General features: G+C 45.6%; 1 protein-coding gene across 1 annotated transcript in view; it reads left to right on the top strand.

Annotated features, from left to right (window-relative positions):
• Window positions 1-4,199: 4,199 nt before the first annotated feature.
• The window catches only part of abca3b (ATP-binding cassette, sub-family A (ABC1), member 3b), a 112,134-nt gene continuing 90,000 nt past the window's right edge, over window positions 4,200-26,333 (top strand). The window contains exons 1-7 of the mRNA XM_072269589.1: window positions 4,200-4,333; window positions 7,573-7,821; window positions 10,022-10,171; window positions 15,822-15,987; window positions 19,457-19,716; window positions 20,937-21,053; window positions 21,989-22,109. Of these exons, the coding sequence (XP_072125690.1) occupies window positions 4,280-4,333; window positions 7,573-7,821; window positions 10,022-10,171; window positions 15,822-15,987; window positions 19,457-19,716; window positions 20,937-21,053; window positions 21,989-22,109 (1,117 nt within the window). The 5' untranslated portion in view covers window positions 4,200-4,279. The remainder of the gene's footprint in view (window positions 4,334-7,572; window positions 7,822-10,021; window positions 10,172-15,821; window positions 15,988-19,456; window positions 19,717-20,936; window positions 21,054-21,988; window positions 22,110-26,333) is intronic.

Below are 26,333 nucleotides of genomic sequence, written 5' to 3'. Positions count from 1 at the left end.
CTGAAGCGGGAGGTCACGGTGTCAAAAGTAGTGTCGCGTTGGACGGAGGAAATGGGTGAGGTCCTCCGTGACTGCTTTGAATCGGTGGACTGGTTAGTATTCAAGGACTCGGCAGCTAACCTCGGTGAGTATGCCTCAGCTGTCATGGACTTTATTTGGAAATGCACGAAGGACAGTGTGTCTCGCAAGACGATCCGGGTATTCCCTAACCGGAAACCTTGGATGAATTATGAGGTCAAGTCCCTTTTAAAGGCTAGAGCTGCAGCTTTTAGGTCCGGGGATTCCAGTCGCTACACGGAATCCAGGTGTGAACTCTGGAAAGCAATTAAAGGTGCCAAGAGGCAATATCGAGCTAAGTTGGAAGCCCAGGCTAACCAGGGGGATGTCAGTGGACTATGGCAGGGTCTAAATGAGATCACTGAGCGCAAAGAAAAGGCTGGGAATATCAATAACTGTGGCACTTCTCTTCCTGACGAACTTAACGTATTCTACGCAAGATTCGAACAGAAGAGGAGCGTCCCGCTCCCTCCGGATGAACCGGACCTGGTGGCATCGAGGTTCATCGTCACCGAGGAGGACGTTAGTAGGGCCTTCCTGAAGATAAATCCAAGGAAGGCGACAGGCCCAGATGGTGTCCCAGGATGGGTTCTCCGGGCCTGTGCAAGCGAGCTAGCTGGAGTGTTTGCTGACATCTTCAACTGCTCCTTGCTTCAGTCTAAGATCCCCCCATGTTTTAAGAAGGCAACGATAATCCCAGTGCTGAAGAAGAGCAAGATGGCATGCCTGAATGACTATCGACCCATGGCTCTGACATCAATTGCTATGAAGTGCATCGGGAGATTGGTTATGACACACATCGACCACAGCCTACCGGTCAACCTCGACGCTTTGCAATTCGCCTACCGGAGCAACAGGTCAATGGCAGAGGCCATCTCTCTGGCCCTACATTCCTCCTTAGAACACCTGGAGAATAAAGACGCATACATAAGGCTCCTTTTCATTGACTACAGCATTGCCTTTAATACCATCATTCCAAATAAACTGATTCCTAAGCTCTGGAACCTGGGCCTTAGCACTCAGATCTGCAGCTGGACCTTCAACTTCCTCACAGACAGGACCCAGGCTGTAAAAATAGGGGACAAGCTCTCCTCTACAATCACTCTGAGCACCGGTGCCCCACAAGGCTGTGTACTCAGCCCCCTGCTGTACTCACTCTACACCCATGATTGTGTAGCCAAGTTTCCATCAAACTCAATATATAAGTTTGCTGATGACACAACAATTGTAGGCCGTATCTCGGGTAATGATGAGGTTGAGTACAGAGAGGAAATTAAGAACCTGGTGGCATGTTGCAAAGACAATAACCTATCCCTGAACGTCAGCAAGACGAAGGAATTGGTTGTTGACTTCAGAAGGAGTAGCGGACCGCACGACCCCGTTTACATCTGGAACAGGTCAAAAGCTTTAAGTTCCTCGGGGTCAATATCACAAATGACCTGACTTGGTCCAACCAAGCAGAGCTCACTGCCAAGAAGGCCCACCAGCGTCTTTGCTTCCTGAGAAAACTAAAGAAATTTGGCCCGTCCCCTAAAACCCTCACTAATTTTTATAGATGCACCGTAGAAAGCATTCTTCTAGGGTGCATCACAACCTGGTATGGAAGTTGTCCTGTCCAAGACTGAAAGAAGCTGCAGAAGATCGTGAACACGGCGCAGCACATCACACAAACCGATCTCCTGTCCTTGGACTCACTTCACACCGCACACTGTCGGAGCAGTGCTGCCAGGATAATCAAGGACACGACCCACCCAGCCAACACTCTTTTCGTCCCTCTTCCCTCCGGGAGAAGGCTCAGGAGCTTGAAGACTTGTACGGCCAGATTTGGAAACAGCTTCTTTCCAACTGTGATAAGACTGCTGAACGGATCCTGACCCGGATCTGGGCCGTACCCTCCAAATATCCGGACCTGCCTCTCGGTTTTTTTGCACTACCTTACTTTCTATTTTTCTATTTTCTATTTATGATTTATAATTTAAATTTTTATATTTACTAATTTTTAATATTTTTAATATTTGTAATCCAGGGAGCGGGAAGCGCAGAATCAAATATCGCTGTGATGATTGTACGTTCTAGTATCAATTGTTTGGTGACAATAAGGTATAAAGTGTAATACCATCCACAAACCCGTAAGGAAGCTCAAAGTACAGTTTATGCAGATCAAAAATGACCTGGGAGTCAGGTCGGCTGGTGTTTACAAGTTACCCTGTGAATGCGGAGCAGTGTATATCAGCCAGACGGGACGCATGGTGGAAACACGCATCAAGGAGCACAGGACGTGTATCTGTTTGGGTTATCTGAAGAAATCAGTGGTAGCAGAACTTTGCATTTGGAATGACGGTGGGATTGAATTCAGCACAAAACTACTGTGCCGTGCCAATAGCTTATGGAGCCACCTGGTGAGGGAAGCCATTGTAATAAAACTAGAGGAAAAGAATTTTAACAGACAAAAGTCCCGTTCGAAGTATCAACTGGAATTCGATTGTAAATGAGGCAGAACAGCGGAAACCTGATTGGCTGAGGACTAACCATTTAGGAGGGACAGACAACAGGGGTATATATACCACTGAACTAGACGTACCTAGGCATCATCCCTGATGAAGATGACAATTTGTCATCGAAACATCAATTAAAATCGATGCCTGCACCAGCTGGAAGTCCAAGAAGAATTTGTTCGTTTGATGGAAATAGTTTTTTTTTTAAAAGGGCATAAAAAAGGTAAACTACCTTTTAGCTGAGTAACAAATTATTTATTTAAATGAAATATGGAATAATTTAAAACCTACCAATACTACAACAGTACTATAAAACCGTATTAGTTCCTAATTGTTATCGAACAAGGAATCCATCCAGTGTACGCTGCCCTGTCTTTTGATTGACTGTAAAAGAACAAAATCAGCACGATGCCTAGTGCAGATAATGCTTTGCCTTCATACCATGCCATTGAAGATTGTGTCCCCCAAATCTTAATATTAATTGTAACATTCAAGATGATTGTCGATACCTTCAAATTTTTCATAGTTCCCAACTTGTTGAAGGAGTGAAATTGTTTCATTTTCACTCGTGGCCATTTCTGGTATCTCCAAGCCTGAACGCTTGAAACCACAGTGAGCAAAACAGTTCTGAATTGTCTTACTGCTTATTTCTCACCAACTATCAGTAACAAAACTCCCTGCTTTTTGAACACAAACACATGCATGTGGCACTATTTAAGAACCACTCGCTCAAAGCCCACAATAATGTCTGACAATCACATGACATGCACATGACTAATGTTTGATAGACAGGCAGCCTCCTGTCACAATTAAGGGCATAGTTTTTCAAATAAATGAAGGGAGTCCCAGTTATTTTCTCAATTAGTTTTTGTTCTTTAAAAGTTGTCCTAAATAAGGAGATGCCCCAGTTAAATGATGGCCCAATTATCCAGAATCCACTCTCCTATCTTGAGATTCACTTTTTTGCAGTCACTTACAGGAAAATAAAGAAATACAATAGAATTTCCACAAAAAATTCTACATATACAAAGACTGCCATACAAACAATGTACAAAAGGCAACAAGTTGTGAAGATAAAAAATAATACTGAGAACATGAGTTGTAGAGTCCTTGAAAGTGAGTCTATGGGCTGTGGAATCAGTTCAGTGTTGTGGTGAGTGAAGTTATCCACGCTGGTTCAGGAGCCTGATGATTGAAGGGGTAATAACTGTTCCTGAGCCTAAGGCTCCTCGAACTCCTACCGAGTGGTAATAGAGAGAAGAGAGCGTGGCTTGGATGGTGGGGGTCCAAGGTGGGGAGGGATTTCTTGTGGCAGTGCTCCATATAAATGTGCTCAAAGGTGGGGAGGGATTTTCCTGTGAAAGACTGGGCGGTATCCACTTTTTTTTTTTTTTTTTGGCAGACTTTTCCATTCCTGGGCATTGGTGTTTCCATTCCAGGACATGATGCTCTCCACAGTGAATCCATAGACGTTTGGCACAGTTCTATAAATCCTTTGGAAGTAAACAGCACAATAGAAATGCGGAGTCTTCTTTTGTTCCTCAGAGAGCTGCCACCTGACCTGATGAGGGAAGCACAGCACCTCGTTCAAACCACTCCACGTCCGCTCTGATCAGAGTGACCCACCTCTCTGCGGCCGAGGGGTGGCCTTGAGAAGCTGCCCGTTGGAGTTATTCTGACACCCTCCCCCTCTCTGAGGAACTGTGGGGTGACATTCTGCGTTCAGAATGAGCAGACTTCGGCAGCTGGGACTACTGCTCTGGAAGAACTACGTGTTACAGGTAAGTGAATTCCGTTGGTATTGGTGGGAGGGGTGTATGTGCGATTGTGCCACGTGGACATGTGTGATGCTTCTCTCTAGGATACCCGCTAGACTTGCATACAGTCTAACCCACAATACTTCCTCACTAATCAAGAAGCTACAGCACTGACTACACCTTCAGCAGAGATTGAGATGTGTAAGGCTGTTCCCCCACCCCCCATTCTAACAGCTTTCTACAGGAGTGTCCTGTCCATTGTGTGGTACAGAAGCTGTAAGGCATCAGACTACAAGACCCTACAGAGGACAGTAAAGGCCACCGAGAGGATCACTGGGCCTCCCTCCCCCATTTCTGACCTTTCCCAGGAGCGTTGTGGAGGGAGGGCCTGAGGACCTTTACACCCAGCCCACGATCTCTTTGACCCACCACAGTCAGGAAGGAGGGACAGGTGCATCAGGACCAGGACTGCCAGACTGGGAGGCTAATGAATACCCTGTCACCACTTAGGTCTCATCACTAGGACAATGAGCTGTTTACTGTTTACCTGTGACGTGGACTACATGCATTTTGAATTATATTTTATTAACTTATTTGTAGTAATACTTTGTTTGATGTGCTGTGTGTGATATATGTTTTGTGGGTGCACTGTGGTCTGGAGGAACGTTGTTTTGTTTGGTTGTACATATGTACAATCAGGTTGTTGTAGCTGGGGGGGTGGTAATGGGGACAAGCTCTCACTACCTGTTAAATGCTCCCAATGGCGTGCGCCTCAAGTAGCCTCTGACAACCAAGTCCAGCTCCTGGCCTTCCCGTGTGGCTTAGCTACTAAGCCAGCGAAACCATTTCTATAACAGAAGGGGCAAAGGCTGATCACTGATGCCTTAAAGCCAGTCGCTTCAGGAAGATGGGACTCATCACCTGGGGTTGGCAGCTCAGTGAGAAGAAGGAAAACGGATCTCAGACCTCTGCTGCCTTGCAGTTGTACCACTCATGGGAAAGGCTTTGGGAGTGAACCCTGAGGAAAAATCTGCAGCTGCAGTCCCTTAAGCTTCAGCATTGAGTTCAACGCTGACTGGCAACTCCTCCAAATCTGCTGCTACCAAACTGTATTGATATCTGCTGTTCCTTTGGGTTCATCAGATGCATGGAGAGTGCAGGCTTGCTACATGGGCAACAGCTTGCTCTCCATATCGTACTGCCCAGTCTTGTGTAGTAGAGAGGTAGGATGCAATATCCAAGGTCAACTCTTACCAACAGAGGCCCTCACTCTCACACTCACACTCAGAAGACAATGAACTTGAAACATTTCCATTCTTAGACCCAGCTCTCATCCTCCTCTCCACAGCTGGGCTCGAGCTCCCCTTGGGACCAGCTGCAAGACTTCATTGGTCTCCTGGAGAGATCGTCACACTAGTGTAGGTCTGCACCATCCCCAGGAATGTGTGACCCCAATCCGCACCAGAAGGATGGAGAAGGGAGAAGATCTGTGAGCAAGATGATGCTGAACTGTGATGTCCATCAAGATTGTGTCTCAGACTATGTTGTCCTCTATGTTTGTTGGAACGGTTTTAGAATGTGGACCGTTACAACACACTACAGGCCTTTTGACCCATGATGTTGTTCCAGCATTTTAACCAATTCTAAGGTCAATCTAACTCTTCCCTCCTACGTAGTCCCCGATTTTGTTTTCACCTATATGCCTATCTAAGTCTGTTAAATGTCCTTAAAGCATCAGCCTCAACCACCACCCCTGGCAGATCCACGCACCCACCATCTCTGTATATAAAAAAAAAAGCACTGTGGGGAGTTGAGGTCAGGTTAGGGTTTAGTGACAGATGAGGGGAGTTGGGGGTCAGGTTAGGGTTTAGTGACAGATGAGGGGAGTTGGGGGTCAGGTTAGGGTTTAGTGACAGATGAGGGGAGTTGGGGTCAGGTTAGGGTTTAGTGACAGATGAGGGGAGTTGGGGGTCAGGTTAGGGTTCAGTGACAGATGAGGGGAGTTGGGGGTCAGGTTAGGGTTTAGTGACAGATGAGGGGAGTTGGGGGTCAGGTTAGGGTTTAGTGACAGATGAGGGGAGTTGGTCAGGTTAGGGTTTAGTGACAGATGAGGGGGGTCAGGTTAGGGTTTAGTGACAGATGAGGGGAGTTGAGGTCAGGTTAGGGTTTAGTGACAGATGAGAGGAGTTGGGGGTCAGGTTAGGGTTTAGTAACAGATGAGGGGAGTTAGGTTTAGTGACAGATGAGGGGAGTTAAGGGTCAGGTTAGGGTTCAGTGACAGATGAGGGGAGTTGGGGGTTGGGTTAAGGGTTTCGTGACAGAGATGAGGGGAGTTTGGGGTCGGGTTAGGGTTCAGTGACAGATAAAGGAAATCGGGTCAGATTAGGGATTAGTGACAGATGAAGGGAGTTAGGGGTCAGGTTAGGGTTTAGTGACAGATGAGGGGAGCTGTGGGTTAGATTAGGGTGTAGTGACAAATGAGGGGACTTGGGGGTCAGATTAGAGTTTAGTGACAGATGAGGGGAGTTAGGGGTCGGGTTAGAGTTTAGTGACAGATGAGGGGAGCTGGGGGTTAGATTAGGGTGTAGTGACAGATGAGGGGACTTGGGGGTCAGATTAGAGTTTAGTGACGGAGATGAGGGGAGTTGGGGGTCGGGTTAGGGTTTAGTGACAGATGAGGGGAGTTGGGGTCAGATTAGGGATTAGTGACACAGATGACATGGAGTTGGGGGGGTCAAGTTTAGAGACAGCAATGAGAGTGAGTTAGGTTTTGGGAGCAGTAAATGAAGAATTAGGGGCAGGAGCTGGAGTCCTAGTTGGAGCGTGATTGTGAGAGTTGTTAATGGAAACGACACATTCACTGTGTGTTTCAATATTCAAGCTTATTGTCATTCAACAATACACATGTACACTGCCAAACGAAACATCATTCCTCTGGACCAAGGTGCACAACACACTATGTATAACTCACACACGTAACACATAAAGTAATATTACCACAAATAAATGAATAACTAATAAACTGCATTTATGACACGTGAAAAAGAGAACGATCTAACGTCATACGTGAAAATGTGATAAATAACTCTAAAGCTGTATGCGGTCACCAGTGACCTGGCCACATTGGGACAGTTTGACATCAGTGCTGATCTATGCCAGTCAGTGCTGGTTCTGGCTGGTGGTCTCTGCTGAAGCTGGTGAACTGCATTTTCTGTGCTTCAGTGATGATTGCTTTTAATGATGTTTCTTTTCTTTCAATACAGAAACGGCAAGTGTTGGTCACCATTACTGAAATAAGCCTGCCGCTCTTATTCACTGCAATTCTTATTGTTCTAAGACAACGCGTTGTGTCCGTCCAGTATCCCAATGCAACAGTATATCCCCCCTTCAACATTAACGACATCCCGTTCTTCCCACAACATCCTTTTGCTCAGTGGTATGTGGTTTACATTCCTTCCAATGTGACGGCAGTAGAGACGATCGCCATGGCAGTGAAAGACAGTCTGCACAGGGTGGTTGGGGGTGAGTGTGTTGTCCCTTCTGTCTGTCAACGTCATAGCTTAGTTTTATCAAGTGTTGGGAGTGAGGGGGAGGCAGGGTCACAGCCAAGTCGTAGCAATAGTAACACATGCTGCAGCAGTCTACAATTTCCATTATTGCTGGCTACGATTTCCATTTGACCAGTTCACATTTAGCTGTAAAACAGTGTCTGATGGGCAGTATCAAGCAGTCTGCAATATCTGTAATGATATCAGCAGGGTGCAGTATCTACTAAAGCAGTCCAGGGAGGAACGGGTGTGTCTAAAGGAACTGAGGGACAACACCTCAGAGTCAGAGAACATCTTCGACCCATAGAGTCCTTGCTAAAACATTAATCTGCCTAGTCCCATCGACCTGTGCCTGGACCACAGCCCTCCTTGTACCTATCCAAACTTCTCTCAAGTTGAAATCGAAATCGCACCCACCACTTTCTCATTCCACACTTCCACCACCATCTGAGTGAAAAAGATCCTCCTCATGTTCCTCTTAAACACTTCACCTTTCACCCTTAACCCACAACCTCTCGTCGTTATTTTCACCCAATGTTATTCAGTCGGGTTAGTTTCCAAACCGATGGAATGAACATTGTTCTCCAACTTGTGGTAATTTCTCCCACCACCACACCCCCCAGACTTTTTTCATTCTCCTTTCTGGTTTACCCCCTCAGCCAAACAACAACAGCCCATTCCCCCCCCCCATTCTCCTCCTCATTTTCTTTCCTTTTCCCCATGATCCACTCTACTCTCCTACCAGATTCCTCCATCTTCAACTATCACCTCCAGCTTCTCACTTCATCCCCCTCTGCTGTCCTCCCATCTTCCCATTCACCGACCAGCTTGTACTCCTCCTCCCCATGCCTTCTTGTTCTGGTGTCTTTCCTTTTCAGTCCTGAACTGTTTATTCCTCTCCATAGATGCTGCTTGACATCTGAGTTTCTCCAGTGATTTGTGTGTGTTATTCTATATTAGATTTCTCTATGATAATGCATGGTCTATAGAACATCTTGAGCAACTCCAGAAATCACTGGTGGAACTCTGTGGGTCAGGTTGCATCTGTGTGTGGGGGTGGGACAGGAATGGAAAGTCAATATTTTGGGTTGAGACCCTTCTTCAGGACTGGAAAGAAACTGGTAAATATCTAGGATAAAAAAGATGGGAGAAAGTTGAGGAGCATAGGTGGATGCCATGGGCAGCCATGTCAATGTGGGAATGGGAAGAAGAGATTCAAATGGTTGGTCACTGGGACATCCTGGTTGGTATCTGCCTACTGCTGTAGACAAATTAGAAGAATAGGCAAAAACGTGTCAGATGGAATACAGTGTTGGGAAATAATAATGCATTTTAGTAAAAGGAACAATAATGCAGACTATTATCTAAATAGGGAGAAGGTTCAAACATCAGAGGTGCAAAGGGACTTAAGAGACCTTGTTCAAGACTCCCAGAAAGTTAATTTACAGGTCGAGTCTGGTAAAGAAGGCAAATGCAATGTTGACATTTATTTCAAGGGGAACAGAATGTAAAAGCAAGGAGATAATGCTGAGGCTTTATCAGGCATTGGTCAGACCGCACTTGGAGTATTATGAGCAGTTCTGGGCCCCTTGTGTAGGACAGGATGTGCTGACATTGGAGTGGGTCCAGAGGAGGTTCACAATAATGATCCCAGGAACGAAAGGGTTAATGTATGGGGAGCATTTAATGCCTCCACGCCTGTACTCACTGGAGATTAGACGAATAGGGAGGGATCTCATTGAAACCTGTTGAATACTGAAAGGCCTAGATAGAGTGGCAGTATGTTTCCAATAGTGGGAGAGTATAAATCAGAGAGCACAGCTTCAGAATAGAGGGACGTCTGTTTAGAACAGAGATGAGGAGGAATTTCTTTAGCCAGAGGGGGGTGAATGTGTGGAATTCATTGCACAGATGGCTGTGGACGTTAAGTCATGGAGTGTATTTAAAGTGGAGGTTGACAGGTTCTTATTTAGTTACGGGGAGAAAGCAGAATGGGGTTGAGAGTTCAAACATCAAAGTACATTTGTTATTGAAGTATGTATGTCACCCTGAGATGCATTTTATTTCGCAAGGCGGTGATGAAATGGCGAAGCAGGCTCAGTGGGTGGACCAGCCTAATTCTGTTCCTGTGTCCTGTGTCCTGCGTCCTTCAGACCTTACAGAGAGTTTACTTTCCTTTGCAGTTCTGGGTTTCCACACAGAAGCTCAGTTTGAAGAATTTATAAAATCTGGAAGTAAGTTGGCACAGAGTGTGTTGACAGCTTTGGTGTTCGACCATGACTTCAAGCATCCTGAGGAGCGTTTACCACTACAGGTGAGTCCTGACCAGGTCCGTAGAGCTAGAGAAGAGAAATACCAAAAGGAGACGCGCATTTCCCGCCTCCCTTTTTACTGGCTCGGTTGTCGCGTGGACCAAACCCTCGTGCTGTGGGGTCGCCCGGGGAGGAGACTGTAGAGGCGGTCTGGTGCAGTGGACATCCAGGCTGGGTTGTGGGCTGGACCCAGTGTCTGAGAGGCTCTGCGGTGTTTGCTCAGCTGGAGACGTTCGTCTCTGGCTGCACTAGCGCTTGGTAAGGGACTGCTCTGGGTTTGTTCTCGCAGGAACGTGGCTTCACAACAACCATCCCATGCACCATCCACATACAGACCACGACGCACAAGCAACGGGCTTTTTTTTTGTGTGACTGTTTTTTTCTGCTGTAGTAATTATATGTACTATATGTGCTGTGTGTTATGTGTGATTGACTGTTGGCACTGTGTTCTGCTCCATTGCCTCAGAAGAACACTTTCATTTGGCTGTATTCATGTGTGTGGTTAAATGATAATTAAACCAACTTGAACTTGTTTAATTAGTTGTGAAGTGTTCAGCTCAGTTGCTGCCACTTACACTAAGCTTTAATAAGTTTTATTTAGTTTCTAGGTATTCAGTGATCTTTTAATCTACCAGGAAGCAATTTAACCCCTCTAGTTCTTGCAGTTAGTGATGCAAATTCAAGAGCTATGAGCCTTGAGCCTGAAGGAGAGGCTGCTATCTCTCTCATTGGAATTGTATAATAAATCCCTGAATAGTCAACAGGAGTTCAAGGAACAAATATACAGGGGAAGGTTGCTGTAAATCGCAGCTATAGAACACTACAGCACAGATACAGGCCCATCAGCCCATTTAGTCCCATAGCCCTCCATACCCCTCCCATTCATTTACCGAAACAAGCTCCTCCTAAATGTTGGAATTTTACCCTGTACCCACCTGATCGCAAGTTCTACAGAAGATCTACAAATCCTCCTCGACAAAGTAGTACTGATTTTGGTCTAACCATCACTGTTTTTAAAAAAAAAAACAACAAATGTATGGTAATATCAAAACAGCAGGATTCTCCCAACTGCCAATTGTACATCAGTAACCAAGAGATTTAAATAAAAAAAACAGCTTTAATTACCTTGGTAGCTTTATATCACAAGATGCTAGAAGTAAAGTTGAAATAAAAAGAAGAATTGCCATTGCCAAAACCAACTTCCAAAAAATGAAACCCATTTTTACCAGCAGACACATTTCTATGACAACAAGGCTTAGGCTACTAAAATGTTACATCTGGTCAATCTTGCTGTATGCTTCCGAAACGTGGTCTATAACACCAGAATTCCAAAGAAACTGAGAAGCAACAGAAATGTGGTTTCTTAGAAGAATGCTGAAAATATCATATAGAGATAGGGTAACTAGTGAGACAGTACTCCAACGTGCCCATACAAAAAGATCTTTAATGAGAACATTAAATGAGAGGAAACTTAAATTCCTGGGACATGTCATCAGAAAGGAAGAAATAGAATGCCTTACATTACAAGGCCGTATGCCTGGGAAACACGGAAGAGGAAGACAAAGAAGAAAATATATGGACACTGTGAAAGAACTAACAGATCTAAGTGTGTGAGATATTGATGCTGCGAGGGATTGTTCAATGTGGAGAGCCATGATCGCCCAAGTGTGTAACGCACAAGGCACATGAAGAAGAAGATGCACCACTTATAGAGGATGCAAGACAGTACTTGAGAAGGAAATCAGGAGGAGAAAAAGAGAGAATGAGATAGCTCAGGCAGTGAAGATCAAGGAGAATCCAAAGAAATATTGTGTTTTTTAAGGGAAAAGTAGTAACAAGTAAGAGAGAGTACAACTCCTCAAAGACCAAAGTGGATGGAGCCACAGGGGATGGGTGAGGTTCTCAATGAAATTTATCCTCTGCTTTTATCGTGGAGACTTTGGAACTTAAGATATCCAATGGGAATGTCCTGGGAGTAGTCTGCACTACAGCAAAGGAGGTGCGAGATGTCTTAAAATGTATGCACGATTAGGTATATATCCAGAACACTGGGAAGAGTGAGATAAGGTCAACACCACTTTGTGCATGGGAGATCATGTCTCATAAATTTGAGTATGTTTTTTGAAGAAGTAACCAGTAAGGTTGATAAAACAGGGCAGTAAGCATACTCTACATGGACTTCAGTAAGGCCTTGGGTAAGATTGCACATGTAGATGGCTCCAACTCTGGATGGTTGGATCATGTGGAATCCAAGAGAACGGACTAAATGAAGACAATCATCTCGTCGGTTCGGCATGAACTAGATGGTTTCTGTGCTGTAGTGTGCTATGACATGGAGGGGTCAGCACAGTGCCTTGTTTCTGTGCTGTAGTGTGCTATGACACAGAGGGTTGGGCACAGTCTATATGGGGCATAGGGCCTTGTTTCTGTGCTGTAGTGTTTAAACATCAGAGGATATACTTTGTTTCAAAAGGACAGGCAGGAAGGCATAGGCAGTGGTGTGGCTCTGTTGGCAAGAGATGGAATTACATCTTTAGAAAGAGGTGACAGAGGGTCAGAGAATGTTGAATCTTTGTGGGTCGAGTTAAGAAATTGCAAAGGTGAAAAAAAAAACATTCTGGGCCTCCAAATAGTAGCCAGGATGTGGGGTTGAGATTGCAAAGGGAGCTGGAAAAGGCATGTAATAAGGGTAATGATCAATTGTAATGGGGGACTTCAATACACAAGGGGATTAGGAACATCAGGTTGGTGTCGGATCACAAGAGAGGGAATTTGTTGAGTGCCAACGAGATGGATTTTTAGAGCAACCTGTGCTTGAGTCTACTAGGAGAAAGGCTATCTTAGATTGAATGTTGTGTAATAACTCAGATCTTATTTGGGGAGCTTAACATAAAGGAATCCTTAGGAGGCAGTGATCATAATATAATTGAATTTGTATTGCAATTTGAGAGGGAGAGGCACAAGTCACATGGATCAGTATCACAATGGAATAAAGGGAATTATAGAGGAATGAGAGAGGAGCTTGCCCAGCTGGATTGGGGGAGGATACTAGTGTGGATGACAGCAGATCAGAGATGGCTGAAGTTTCTAGGAACAGCTTACAAGGCGCAGAATAGAGATGTCCCACAGAGGAAGAAGTTCTCAAATGGCAGGGGCAGGCTACTGCGGCTGTCAAAGGAAGTTAAGGACTCCAAAAGCCAAGGAAAGGGCATATAATGTAGCAAAAGTAAGTGGGAAGTTGGATGATTGGGAAGCTTTAAAGTCCAATAGAAGGCTTCTAAAAATAGCTAAAAGATGAAATATGAGGGCAGACCAGCCAATAATATAGAGCAGGATACCAAAAGTTTATATGATGAGTAAAAGGGAGGTGAGAGTTGATGTTGGCCCACTGGAAAATGATGCTGGTGAGATAGTAATGGGGGACAAAGAAATGGCAGGTGAACTTAACGGGTACTTTGTATCTGTCTTCACTGTGGAAGAAGCAGTGTGCCAAAGGTCCATGAGTGTCAGGGAGCAGGAGTGAGTGCCATTGCTATTACAAAGGCAAAATTGCCAGGCAAAACTCAAAGATCTTAAGTCACCTGGGCCAGATGTTCTAAATCCCGGAGTCCTGAGAGAGGTTGCTGAAGAGATAACAGATGCATTGGTCCTGTTCTTACAAGAATCACTTGATTCTTATATGGTCCCAGAGGACTGGAAGATTGCAAGTGTCACTCCACGCTTTAAGAAGGGAGGAGGGCAAATGAAAGGAAATTATAGGTCAGTTAGCCTCACCTCAGTGGTTGGGAAAGTGTTGGAGTCTATTATTAAAGATGAAGTTTCAAGGTACCTCAAGAATAATGACAAAATAACTCAGTCAGCATGGTTTCTCTCCCTGACAAATCTGTTAGAGTTTTTTGAGGAAGTAGCAAGCCGGGTGGACAAAGAAGAGGCAGTGGATGTCATTTATTTGGATTTCCAGAAGGCATTTGATAAGGTGCCACACATGAGGTTGCTTAACAAGATAAAATCCTATGGTGTTACAGGAAAGATACTAGCATGGATAGCAGAATGGCTGGCAGCCAGGAGGCAGCGAGTGGGAATAAAAGGGGCCTTTTCTTGGTTGGCTGCCGGTGACTAGTGATGTTGCTCAGGGGTCAGTACTGGGTCTGCTGCTTTTCACATTGTTTGTCAATGATTTAGTTAATGGAATTGATGACTTTGTGGCAAAGTTTGCAGATGATACGGAGATAGGTGGAGGGGTAGGTAGTGCTGAGGAAGCAATGTGATTGCAGCAGGACTTAGACAAATTGGAAGAATGGGCAAAAAAGTAGCAGATGGAATACAGTGTTGGGAAATATATGATAATGCATTTTGCTAAAGGGAACAATGGTGCAGACTATTATCTAAATGGGGAGAAGGTTCAAACATCCCAGGTGCAGAGGAACTTAGGAGTCCTCGTGTAAGGCTCCCAGAATGTTAATTCACAGGTTGAGTCTGTGGTAAAGAAGGCAAATGCAATGTTGCCATGTATTTCAAGGGAATAGAATATAAAAGCAAAGAGATAAATGCTGAGTCTTTATAAGACACTAATCAGGCTGCACTTGGAGTATTGTCAATGATTTTGGGCCCCATATCTCAGAAAGGATGTGTTGTCATTGGACAGAGTCCAGAGAAGGTTCACAAGGATGATTCCAAGAATGAAGGGGTTAACATTTGAGGAGCATTTGGCAGCTTTGGGCCTGTACTCGCTGGAATTTTGAAGAATGCGGGAGGATCTCATTGAAACTTACCGAATGTGGAAAGAATGAGAAAGGACATGTGGAGAGGATGTTTCCTGTGGTGGGGGGTTCTAGAACTAGAGGGCACAGCCTCAAAATTGAGTGGCAACCCTTTAGAACAGAGGTAAGGAGGAATTTTTTTTTGCCAGAGAGCAGTGAATCTGTGGAATGCTCTGCCACAGACTGCGGTGGAAGCTATGTCTGTGTGTATATTTAAGGCGGAAATTGATTGTTTCCTGATCGGTCAGGGCATCAAAGGATATGGCAAGAAGGCAGGGTGTGGGGTTGAGCGGGATCCAGGATCAGCCGTGATGCAATGGTGGAGCAGACTCGATGGGCTGAATGGCTCATTCTCCTACTATGTCTTATGGTCTTATGACCCTGTGTGGGTTTGGCACAGGCCACCGGGCCTCTTTCTGTGCTGTGGTGTTCTATGGCTCTATGATGGTAGGAAGCAAAGGATGACTGTGGAAGGTTGTTTCTCAGATGGAAGCCTGTGACTAGTGATGTGCCTAGCAGCACTAGGTCCATGGTTCTTTGTCACCTATATCAATGATTTGGACGAGAATGTCCTGATGAAGAGTTTCAGCTTGAAATGTTGACTGTTTATTCCTCTCCATAGATGTCTCCTGACCCGTTGAGTTGCTCCAGCATTTTGTGCGTGTTGTTCTGGATTTCCAGCATCTGCAGATTCTCTTGTGCTTAGAATGTATAAGAGATAGTTAGACAGTTTGTAGGTAACACTAACATAGGTGGTGTAGTGCATAGTGAAAAAAGGCAAGACCAGCAGGAACACATCAGTGGCTGATGTCCTGTCCTGTCCTCTCCACTCCCTCCCTCAAAATCTGCATGTTGCAAATGGAACTTGGAAATGTTGGTTTTGTCTTTTTAGGTGAAGTACCACCTCAGATTTAAATACAGTCCTTGGAATGCACCTCTTGAGGAACACACCTCTTTCAGTCCTAGCGAGGATCGAAACTGGCACACACAGTACCTCTTCCCGCTGTTCCAGTTGCCAGGGCCTCGGGAGAGGTACTTCAAGGATGGAGGCACTCCAGGTGAGCAAATAGTCATGAGTTTCTCACGCGTAAAGTTGTGCGGGGAATGAGACACTGCCTACTCCTTGTGCCATCTGTAGTCACATCCTTAATACTCCATGGCAGGAGACTGAACATTAACTCTGGCCACTAGGGAGCGGGGAATTGAGTTCTGGGCTACTAACTTCAAGAGCCACAAGATAATGGTGGTTAGACCACACTTGGAATATTGCATTCAGTTCTAGTTGTCTGATTATAGGAAGGATGTGGAAGCTTTAGAGAGGGTGCAGAGGAGATTTACCAGGATGCTGCCTGGACTGGAGAGCATAACTTATGAAGAAAGGTTGAGCGAGTGAGGGCTTTTCTCTTTGGAGCGAAGGAGGATGAGAGGTGACTTGACAGAGGTGTACAAGATGATGAGAGGCACAGATAGAATGGATAGCCAGAGACTTTGTCCCAGGGTGGAAATGGCTAATATGAGAGGGCATAATTTTAAGGTGATTGGAGCAAAGTATTGAGGGGATGTCAGAGGTAAGTTCTATACACAGAGGGGTGGGTGCATGGAATGCTTTGCCAGGGTTGGTGGTAGAGGCAGATACATTAGGGATGTTTGAGATATTAACAAGAATGATAGGACATTGGAGGTATGAGCGGGAGGGAAGGGTTAGGTTGATCTCAGAACAATTTCATGTTCAACGATGCTAGAAAGTTTGTGAACCCTGTAGAATTTTCTCTATTTCTCCATAAATGTGACCTAAAATGTGATCAGATCTTCACATGTCCTAAAACTAGATAAAGCAACCCCAATTAAATAAATAACACTAAAAGCATTATACGTGTTCATTTATTTATTGAGAAAAATGATCCAATATAACATGTATTTGTTGGAAAAAGTATGTGAACCTTTGCTTTCAGTAACTGGTGTGACCCCCTTTTACTGCAATAACTTCAAACAAACGTTTCTGGTAACTGTTGATCAGTCCTGCACATCGGCTTGGAGGAATTTTAGGCTATTCCTCCATTGCTTCATCTCTGGGATGTTGGTGGGCTTTCTTGCATGAACTGCTTGCTTCAGGCCCTTCCACAACATTTCTATAGGATTAATATCAGGACTTTGACCCGGCCATTCCAAAACACGAATGTTCTTTTGAAGACATTCTGTTGTTGATTTACTCTTGTCTTTTGGATGATCGTCTTGTTGCATCATCCAACTGCTATTAAGCTTCAGGTGATGGACTGCTACCATGTCATTCACCTGTAAAATGTCTTGATACAAGTTTGAATTCATTGCAAGCTGTCCAGGCCCTGAGGCAGCAAAATGGCCCCAAACCCATTTCACAATGCTCCTTCCACCATGCTTCACAGTTGGGATGAGGTTTTGATGCTGGTGTGCAGTGTCCTTTTTCCTCCAAACATAACAATGTGCATTTCTGCCAAAAAGTTCAACTTTCGTCTCAACTGTCCAAAGAACATTGTCCCAGAAGCATTGTAGAACATCCAGGTGATCTTTTGCAAACTTGAGATGCACAGCAGTGTTTTTATCGGGGAGCAGTGGTTTCCTCTGTGGTGTCCTTATAGTGTTTGTCTGAAAGTGGACACATGAACAGAGACTTTAGCAAGTTCTAGAGATTTCTGCAGGACTTTTGCTGATACCCTTGGGTTCTTTTTCACCTCCTTCAGCATTGTACATTGTGCTCTTTGTGTGAGGGAGAGTATCAACAGTACTGAGTTTCCTCCATTTGGAGACAGTTTCTCTTACTGTGGACTGATGAACACTCAGGTCTTTAGAAATGCTTTTGTAGCCTTGTCCAGCTTCATGCATCTCTACAATTCTTCTTCTAAGGTCCTCTGAAAGTTGTTTAGATCGAGGCATATTACATATAAAGAGATCTTTCTTGAGAACAGCCAGTTCTGTCAGTAACCTGACTTTGTCATTTTTTATAGGGGAGGGCACCTCTACAACCCACCCCTCCATTCTCATCTCATTGATTGGAACATCTGACTCCAAATAGCTTTTGTAGAAGGCATCCCCCAGAGGTTCACATACCTTTTCCAACAAATACATGTAATATTTGATCATTTTTCTCAATAAGTAAATGAATAAGTATGCTGCCTTTTGTCTTTATTTAATTGTGTACTCTTTATCTATTTTCAGGACTTATGTGAAGACCTGATCACATTTTAGGTCGTATTTATGCAGAAGTTTAGAAAATTATATAGGGTTCACAAACTTTCTAGCACCACTGCATTCCTATATTGTATTCCATTTGTCCATTTACTTTGCCTGTCACTATCCCTTTGTATTCTTTTGTCCTCTTCACAACTTGTTCCCCATCTCCGTGTCATTACTAAATTTAACGTCATTACCTCTGACTTCACCTGAGTCATTTATAGGAGCTGAGGACAAAGCGTCAATTCTAGTGGCTCACCATTGTTACATGTTGCCAGCCACAGGAAACCCTCTGTTTCTTTTCACCAGCCAATCTTCTGTCTACATTACCTCCTCCAGCATGGGCTTTGACCTTCAGATTTAGATTCAAATTTGTTTATCACATGTACATCAAAACATACACAAAATGTGTTGTTTGCGTTAAAGACCAACACACCCCAGCTATGTGCTGGGGGCAGCCCACAAGTGTCGCCTCACATTCCAGCACCAGTGTAGCACTGTGCACCATGTTCAGCAGAACAACACAAACAACAGTGCAAAACAAGTCCTTTTCCCAATCACTCACACAAGTAGGCCTCCAATACCAGCTCAGGCTGTTTCTGGGCTTGCAGAGCCTCACACGCCGGGACTCCAACCCATTGAGCTTCTGACCTCTGAGCAAGCCAACCGAGGGACTTCGATCTTCAGGCATCTACTTCCAGACTTGTCTATTTCAATCTTCACCCTGCTGTAAGAACCTCTAACTGTAACAGGTTTCCAATGTGCCTTTCAGCTCAGTCCTTCTCTTTGCCACTACACAATGCACTTTGCATATAGGAGCAGAATTAGGCCATTCGGCCCATCAAGTCTGACTTGCCATTCTATCATGGTAATCTATCTTCCCCCTCAACTCCATTCTCTTGCTTTCTCCCAGTAACCTTTGTCACCCTGACTAATCAAGAATCTATCAACCTCCGCTTTAAATATTATCAATGACTTGGCCTTGACGGCCGCCTGTGGCAATGAATTCCACAGATTCACTACCCTCTGGCTAAAGGAATTTCTCATTTTTGTTCTAAAGGGATGTTGTTCTATTCTGAAGCTGTGCCCTCTAGTCCTGCTCTCCCCTACTGCAATAAACAACCTCTTTGCATCCACTCTGCCCAGACCTTTCAATATTGGGAGGTTTCAGTAGCTGGAGAATAGATATCCTCAGAGCACTGTGTATCCCCACAAAGGACAGATGTAATAAATCCTGGCTGTCTTCTAGTAAAATGCTCATTGGTTCTGAAAGCTGCTGTGTTCCAGGTGTGCTGTGACCTGTGCTGTGCTTTCCCAAAGGCTACTATCGCGAGGGTTTCCTGGCCACCCAGCATGCGACAGACAAAGCCATCATCAGGTACCACACTGGCCGTGTTGGGGCTGAGCTCCTGAGCTCGACGTCAGTACAGATGCTGCGTTTCCCTTACCCGCCCTACGTCGATGACGTCTTCATTCTGGCGATCCAGACCCAGCTCTCGCTCGTTGTCATGTTGAGCTTCACCTACACGGCACTCAACATCACCAAAGCCATTGTGCTGGAGAAGGAGACCAGGCAGAAGGTGAAGTGCACAGTGATCTTGACCAGGACGTGGACAGTAGTGAACGGGGTGGGGTGGGATCTGATCCGATCCGATTCAGCAGGATATGGACAGTAGTGAACGGGGTGGGATCTGATCCGATCCAGCAGGACATGGACAGTAGTGAACGGGGTGGGATCTGATCTGATCCAGCAGGACATGGACAGTAGTGAACGGGGTGGGATCTGATCTGATCCAGCAGGACATGGACAGTAGTGAATGGGGTGGGATCTGATCTGATCTGATCCGATCCAGCAGGACATGGACAATAGTAAAGGGGGTGGGATCCGATCTGATCCAGCAGGACGTGGGCAGTAGTAAACGGGGTGGGATCCGATCCAGCAGGACGTGGATCTGATCCGATCCAGCAGGACGTGGACAGTAGTGAACGGGGATCCGATCCGATCCAGCAGAGAGGCATCCAGGTCCAGTCCAGTCCAGTCCAGTCCAGCGGCAGCATCGGAACCAGATCAGAATTAGGATTGTTGTCTTACAGGACATAAAATTGGTTGCAGTTTATAGAGCAAAGACATAAAATTATTACACATTTTAAAAAAAAAAAAAAAAAGGGAATAATGTGAAAGTGTTCGAATCACTAACGAGAAAATCTGCAGATGCTGGAAATCCGAGCAACACACACAAAATGCTGGAGGAACTCAGCAGGCCAGTTTCAGCCCGAAACTTCTACTCTACTCTTTTCCATAGAAGCTGCCTGGTCTGCCGAGTTCCTCCAGCATTTTGTGAATGTGATAGTGTTCATGGACCATTCAGAAATCTGATGGCAAGGGGGAAGAAGCTGTCCCTGAGTCGTTGAGAGTGAGTCTTCAGGCTCCAGTACCCCTCCCTGATGGCAGGATGATAAAGGTCAGGCACTGGATCTGTTTGACGATGTTTCCTGCATCAATTGGGGATGAATTGAGAATCAAGATAGATCAGTTTTGGATCTGATGGTGTGTGGGAGCGGGGAGGGACGGGCTTAGGCTCCGGCAGTCGGACGGGATGGGACCAGTGGGACTGTAGACTGGAATAGGTGACAGGGCATGTTCTGGAGTCAGTCACAGTGAGGATCACGATCCCGGGTTCTGGGTACAGACACAGGACAAGCTCTAAATCCATCGAATAATCGTTCTTGTCCTTGTTGGTTAACAGTAATAACTTGATGCGGTGTGAAGCCCAGCAGCAATATATCTGTGTTTCCTCAGGAATACATGAAGATGATGGGGCTGAACAACTGGCTGCACTGGGTGGCTTGGTTCCTCAAGTTCCTGCTTTTCCTTGTGATTTCAGCTTTCCTCATGACCCTGCTGCTTTGTATAAAGGTGCGTGTCTGTTGAAAGTCCCTGTTTGGGTGGGTGGGTGCTGCACAATGGGATCTCGGTCCTGTCAGAGGGCAGTTCTGAGGGAGTGCCACGCGCTCGGGGGTGGAGGGGGATATTAAATCTGTTGTTTTATCTAAGGTGCTGGTGTCCCACTACTGAAGGGGTAAAGATGTGCTGAACTTTAGTTGAGACAGGACGAAGTGCCCCATGCATCATTGGTGAGGCACGAGAGAGGGTCCCATGTCCTGTCGGTGAGAGAAGGAGGGTCCTGTGTCCTGTCGGTGAGGGAGGGTCCCGTGTCCTGTCGGTGAGGGAGGGAGGGTCCCCTGCCCTATTGGTGAGGGAGGGTAGGTCCTGTGCACTGCAGTGAGGGAGGACGAGGGACGGCTGACCTCAGGGCATGACTGTGTGAGAGAGCAGTGGCATTCAATGGTGGCCTTGAGAGGGTGCTCGGGTTTGGTCAGAGGGAATGTGGTTTGCATTTTGAAAGGCTGTAAGTGGTTGTGGAGGGTTCAACAGCAGAACAAGGTAGTGGTGAGGGTAGAGGGTGGCACTGTGGGGCTGAGAGGGGGCTTATTGGGTCAGAAGGGGAGGTGATGTGGGGTTGCAGTGGAGGGGCTATGGGGGTCTGGAGAGGGGTTGTGAGGGTCAGGAGGGAATGTGGGGGTTGGAGAGAAGGGTGTATGAGGCTTGGAGGAGGTGGGGGTTGGATGGAAGGGGCTGTGGGGCTCGGGGGGCAAAGGCTTGGAGGAGGGGTAGGGGTCAGAAGGGTGTGGGGGTTGAAGGGAGGGGTTGTGTGGAGCTGGAGGTGAGGGTTTGGGTTTGGGGCTCGGAGGGGTGTGGGGTTAGAGAAGGGTGTATCTGCAGGTCAGACTGCCGCTGATCTCTGTGTGGGACAGTTGTCGTGGTGACGTGCTCTTCATTTGCCTTGGTAGCTCCGGAACCAGAGGGCAGTCCTGCAGCACAGTGACCCCACACTTGTCTTCTCCTTCCTGATGCTGGTTGTCGTTTCGACCATTTCCTTCAGCTTCATGATCAGTGTCTTCTTCTCCAAAGGTATGTGAGACGTGAGTGAAGGAGACTTGCCCCAACTGGGTAAGTAGCCACGTTTATCAGAGTCCTGTTTGCCTCTCCTAGATGCTGTGGACTGCAGTCATTGCTCCCTGGTTAAAAGCCAGCTGTTTGATTCTGGCTGGTAGGCAGACTGAAGCCTGGGTGGTTCGGAGGTAGCTGAGAGGAAAGTGAAAGAGGTGAGGTAGTGGCATTACTGATCAGAGAGAATGCCAGGCTGTAGACAACACCCACAAAGTGCTGGAGAAACTCAGCAGGTCAGGCAGCCCCATTGAGAGGAATAAGAAGCCAAAATTTCAGGCTGAGACCCCTCATCAGGACTCTAAGAGGACTTCTTGGAGGCGTTCAAAATCAGGTATATTATCACTGACATACAGTATATTGTGAAATTTGTTGTTTTGTGGCAGCTGTGCAATAAGTACTTAAACCATCACCCCACAGGGACACAGACCACTGATAGCATCTCGCCAGAGTTCCCTGCCCTGGGCCAGACTTTCAAATTGTCCATCAAAGATCCTTCTTCTGCCAGGGATGATGTCTTCAGAACAACTGTTAGCATTTCTGTAGAACTGGGTTTTACGGGTTGACGTTGATAGCCTCATGTCTAACCATCTTTCCTTCACAACCGGGCTTGAAACTGTCCATGGCAAGCTCAGTTCAATGCGATACATAAAATACAGGAGCAGATTTAAGTCACCTGGCACATCGAGTCTGCTCCACCATTTCATCATGGCTGATCCATTTTCTCTTTCAAACCCAATCTCCTACCTTCTTCCTGTATCCCTTTATGCCCTGACCAGTCAAGAATCTATCAACATCTGCCTTAAATATACCCAATGACTTTCCCTCCACAGATTCACCACTCCACTGGACCCCATGCAGGTTACAGAGGAGGAGGTGTTTGCTTTCCTGGGGCAAATTAAGGTGAATAAATCCCCAGCGTTTGACAAGGTGTTCCCTTGGACCCTGCGTGAGGCAAGTGCAGAAATTGCTGGGGCCCTAGCAGAGATATTATATTATCCTTAGTGATAGGAGAAGTACCAGAGGATTGAAGGATAGCCAGTGTTGTTCCACAGTTCAAGAAAGGCTATAAGCATAAACCAGGAAATTATAGGCTGGTGAGCCTGACATCAGTTGTGGGAAAGTTATTGGAGGGTATTCTAAGGGACTGGATATATAACTATTTGGATAGACATGGACTGATTAAGGATAGATAAACAACATGGCTTTGTGTGTGATAGGTCATGTCTAACTAATCTTCTAGAGTTTTTCAAGGAAGTTACCAGAAAAGTTGATGAAGGCAAGGCAGTGGATGTTGTCTAATGGATTTTAGCAAGGCATTTGAAAAGTCTCGCATGGGAGGTTGGTCAAGAAGGTTTAGTCAATCAGCATTCAGGATGAGGTAGTAAATTGGACTGGCTTTGTGAGAGAAACCAGAGAGTGATAGCAGAGGGTTGCCTCGCTAACTAAAGGCCTCTGACTCGTGGAGTGCTGCAGAGTTCAGTGCTGGGTCCGTTGTTTGTTATCCATATCAATGATCTAGCTGATAATATGGTTAACTGGATCAGCAAGTTTGTGGGTGACACCAAGATTAGCGGTGTGGTAAACAGTGAGGAAGGCTATCATGGCTTGTAGCAGGATCTGGACCAGCTGGAAAAATGGGCTGAAATATGGCAGGTGGAATTTAATGCAGACAAGTGTGAGGTGTTGTACTTCCGTAGGACCCACCAGGGTAGGTCTTACTAGTGAACGGTAGGGCACCAAGGAGTGTGGACAAAGGGATCTGGGAATACAGGTCCATAATTCATTGAAAGTGGCATCACAGGTAAATGGGGTCATAAAGACAGCTTTTAGCACATTGGCCTTCATAAGTCAAAGTATTGAGTACCGGAGATGGGATGCTATGCTGAAGTTGTAGAAGATGTTGGTGAGGCCTAATTTGGAGTGTTGTGTTTAGTTCTGGTCACCTACCTACAGGAGAGATGTAAATAAGGTTGGAAGACTACAGAGAAAGTTTACAAGGATGTTGCTGGGTCTGGAGGACCTGAGTTATTAAAAGGATTGAATAAGTTAGGATTTTATTCCTTGGAACGTTGAAAACTGAGAGGGGACTTGAGAGAGGTATACACAATTATGAGGGGCATAGATAGGCTAAGTACAAGAAGGCTTTTTCTGCTGAGTTTGGGTGAGACAACAACAGAGGTCATAGGTTAAGGTAAGTGAAAAGTTTAAGGGGAACATGAAGGGAAACTTCTTCACTCAGAAGGTTGTGAGGTGTGGAATGAGCTGCCAGCATCAGTAGTGCTGGCAGGCTATGTTCTCAGTGTTTAGAGAAGTTTGGATAAGTATATGGATGGTCAGGCATTGAAGGCTGTGGTCCCAGTCCAGGTCAATGGGAGAAGGCAGTTTAAGATGGGTCGACATGGACCAGATGGGCCAAAGGGCCTGTTTAGACCATAAGATCAAAAGACATAAGACCATAAGATATAGGAGCAGAAGTAGGCCATTCAGCCCATCGAGTCTACTCCACCATGGGTTGCTCCAGTTCTTCCAGTCATCCGCACTCCATTTCCTGCTGTAATCTGTGGTCCACCTCCCAGCTACTGATGGGAGGCCTGTATGTAACTGCCATCAGGGTCCTTTTACCCTTACAGTTCCTTAGATCAACCCGCAAGGATACAACATCTTCCGATCCCCTGTCACATCTTTCTACTGATTTGATGCCATTTTTTACCAGCAGAGCCACACCACCCCCCCTGCCTACCTTGCTATCCCTCCGATACAACGTGTAACCTTGGACATTCAGCTCCCAACTACAACCATCCTTCAGCCATGATTCAGTGATAGCCACAACATCATACCTGACTATCTTTAAAAGTGCCACAAGATCATCCACCTTATTTCTTATACTCCACGCATTGAGGTAAGACCATCAGCCATAAGACAATAAGATAAGGGAGCAGAAGTAGGCCATTCGGCCCATCAAGTCTGCTCCGCCATTTAATCATGGTTGATCCAATTCTTCCAGTCATCCCCACTCCCATGCCTTCTCCCCATACCTTTTGATGCCCAGGCCAATCAAGAACCTATCTTTCTCTACCTTAAATGCACCCAATGACTTGGCCTCCACAGCCGCTCCTGGCAACAAATTCCACAGATTTACCACCCTCCGACTAAAGTAATTTCTCTGCATCTCAGTTCTAAAAAGATGTCCTTCAAAGCTGAAGTTGTGCCCTCTTGTCCAAGACTCCCTACCATGGGAAATAACTTTGCCATATCTAATCTGATCAACATCACATCCCTGCTCTTATATTCTATAGCTCTAGAAATGAATGCCAACATTGCATTCGCCGACTTCACAACCGACTCAAACTAGAGGTTAACCTTTAGGGTATCCTGCACAAGGACTCCCAAGTCCCTTTGCATCTCTGCATTTTGAATTTTCTCCCCATCTAAACAATAGTCTGTCCATTTATTTCTTCCACCAAAGTGCATGACCATACACTTCCCAACATTATATCTTATTTGCCACTTCTTTGCCCATTCCTCTGCAAGCTCTCTATTTCCTCAACACTACCCGCTCCTCCACCTATCTTTGTATCATCAGCAAATTTAGGCAGAAATTCCTAAATCCCATAGTCCAAATCATTGACTTACATCATTAAAAAGCAGCGTTCTCAACACCGACCCTGTGGAACTCCACTGATAGCCAGCAGCTAGCCAGAACACAATCTCTTTATTCCCACTCTCTGTTTTCTGTTGATCAACCAATGTTCTATCCATGCTAGTAACTTCCCTAAAATTCCATGGGCTCTTATCTTGCTAAGCAGCCTCCTGTGCGGCACCTTGTCAAAGGCCTTCTGAAAATCCAAGTACATCACATCCACTACATCTCCTTTGTCTATCCTGGTTGTAATTTCCTCAGAAAATTACAGTGGATTTCAGGAAACTGTGCTGGCTTTGGCCTATCTTGTCATGTGCCTCCAGGTATTCTGTAATCTCATCCCTAACTATTGATCCCAACCACTGATGTCAGGCTAACAGGTCTATAGTTTCTTTTCTGCTGCCTCTCACCCTTCTTAAATAGCGGAGTAATTTTGCAATTTTCCAGTCATCCAGTACAATGCCAGGATCTATTGATTCTTGAAAGATCATTGTTTATGCCTCCGCAATCTCTCCAGCTACTTCCTTCAGAACCTGAGGGTGCAT

Source organism: Mobula birostris, chromosome 9, assembly GCF_030028105.1.
Source record: "Mobula birostris isolate sMobBir1 chromosome 9, sMobBir1.hap1, whole genome shotgun sequence".
Taxonomy (NCBI): domain Eukaryota; kingdom Metazoa; phylum Chordata; class Chondrichthyes; order Myliobatiformes; family Myliobatidae; genus Mobula; species Mobula birostris.
Note: the sequence above shows the minus strand (reverse complement) of the source record. Positions and strands in the feature narration are given on the sequence as shown.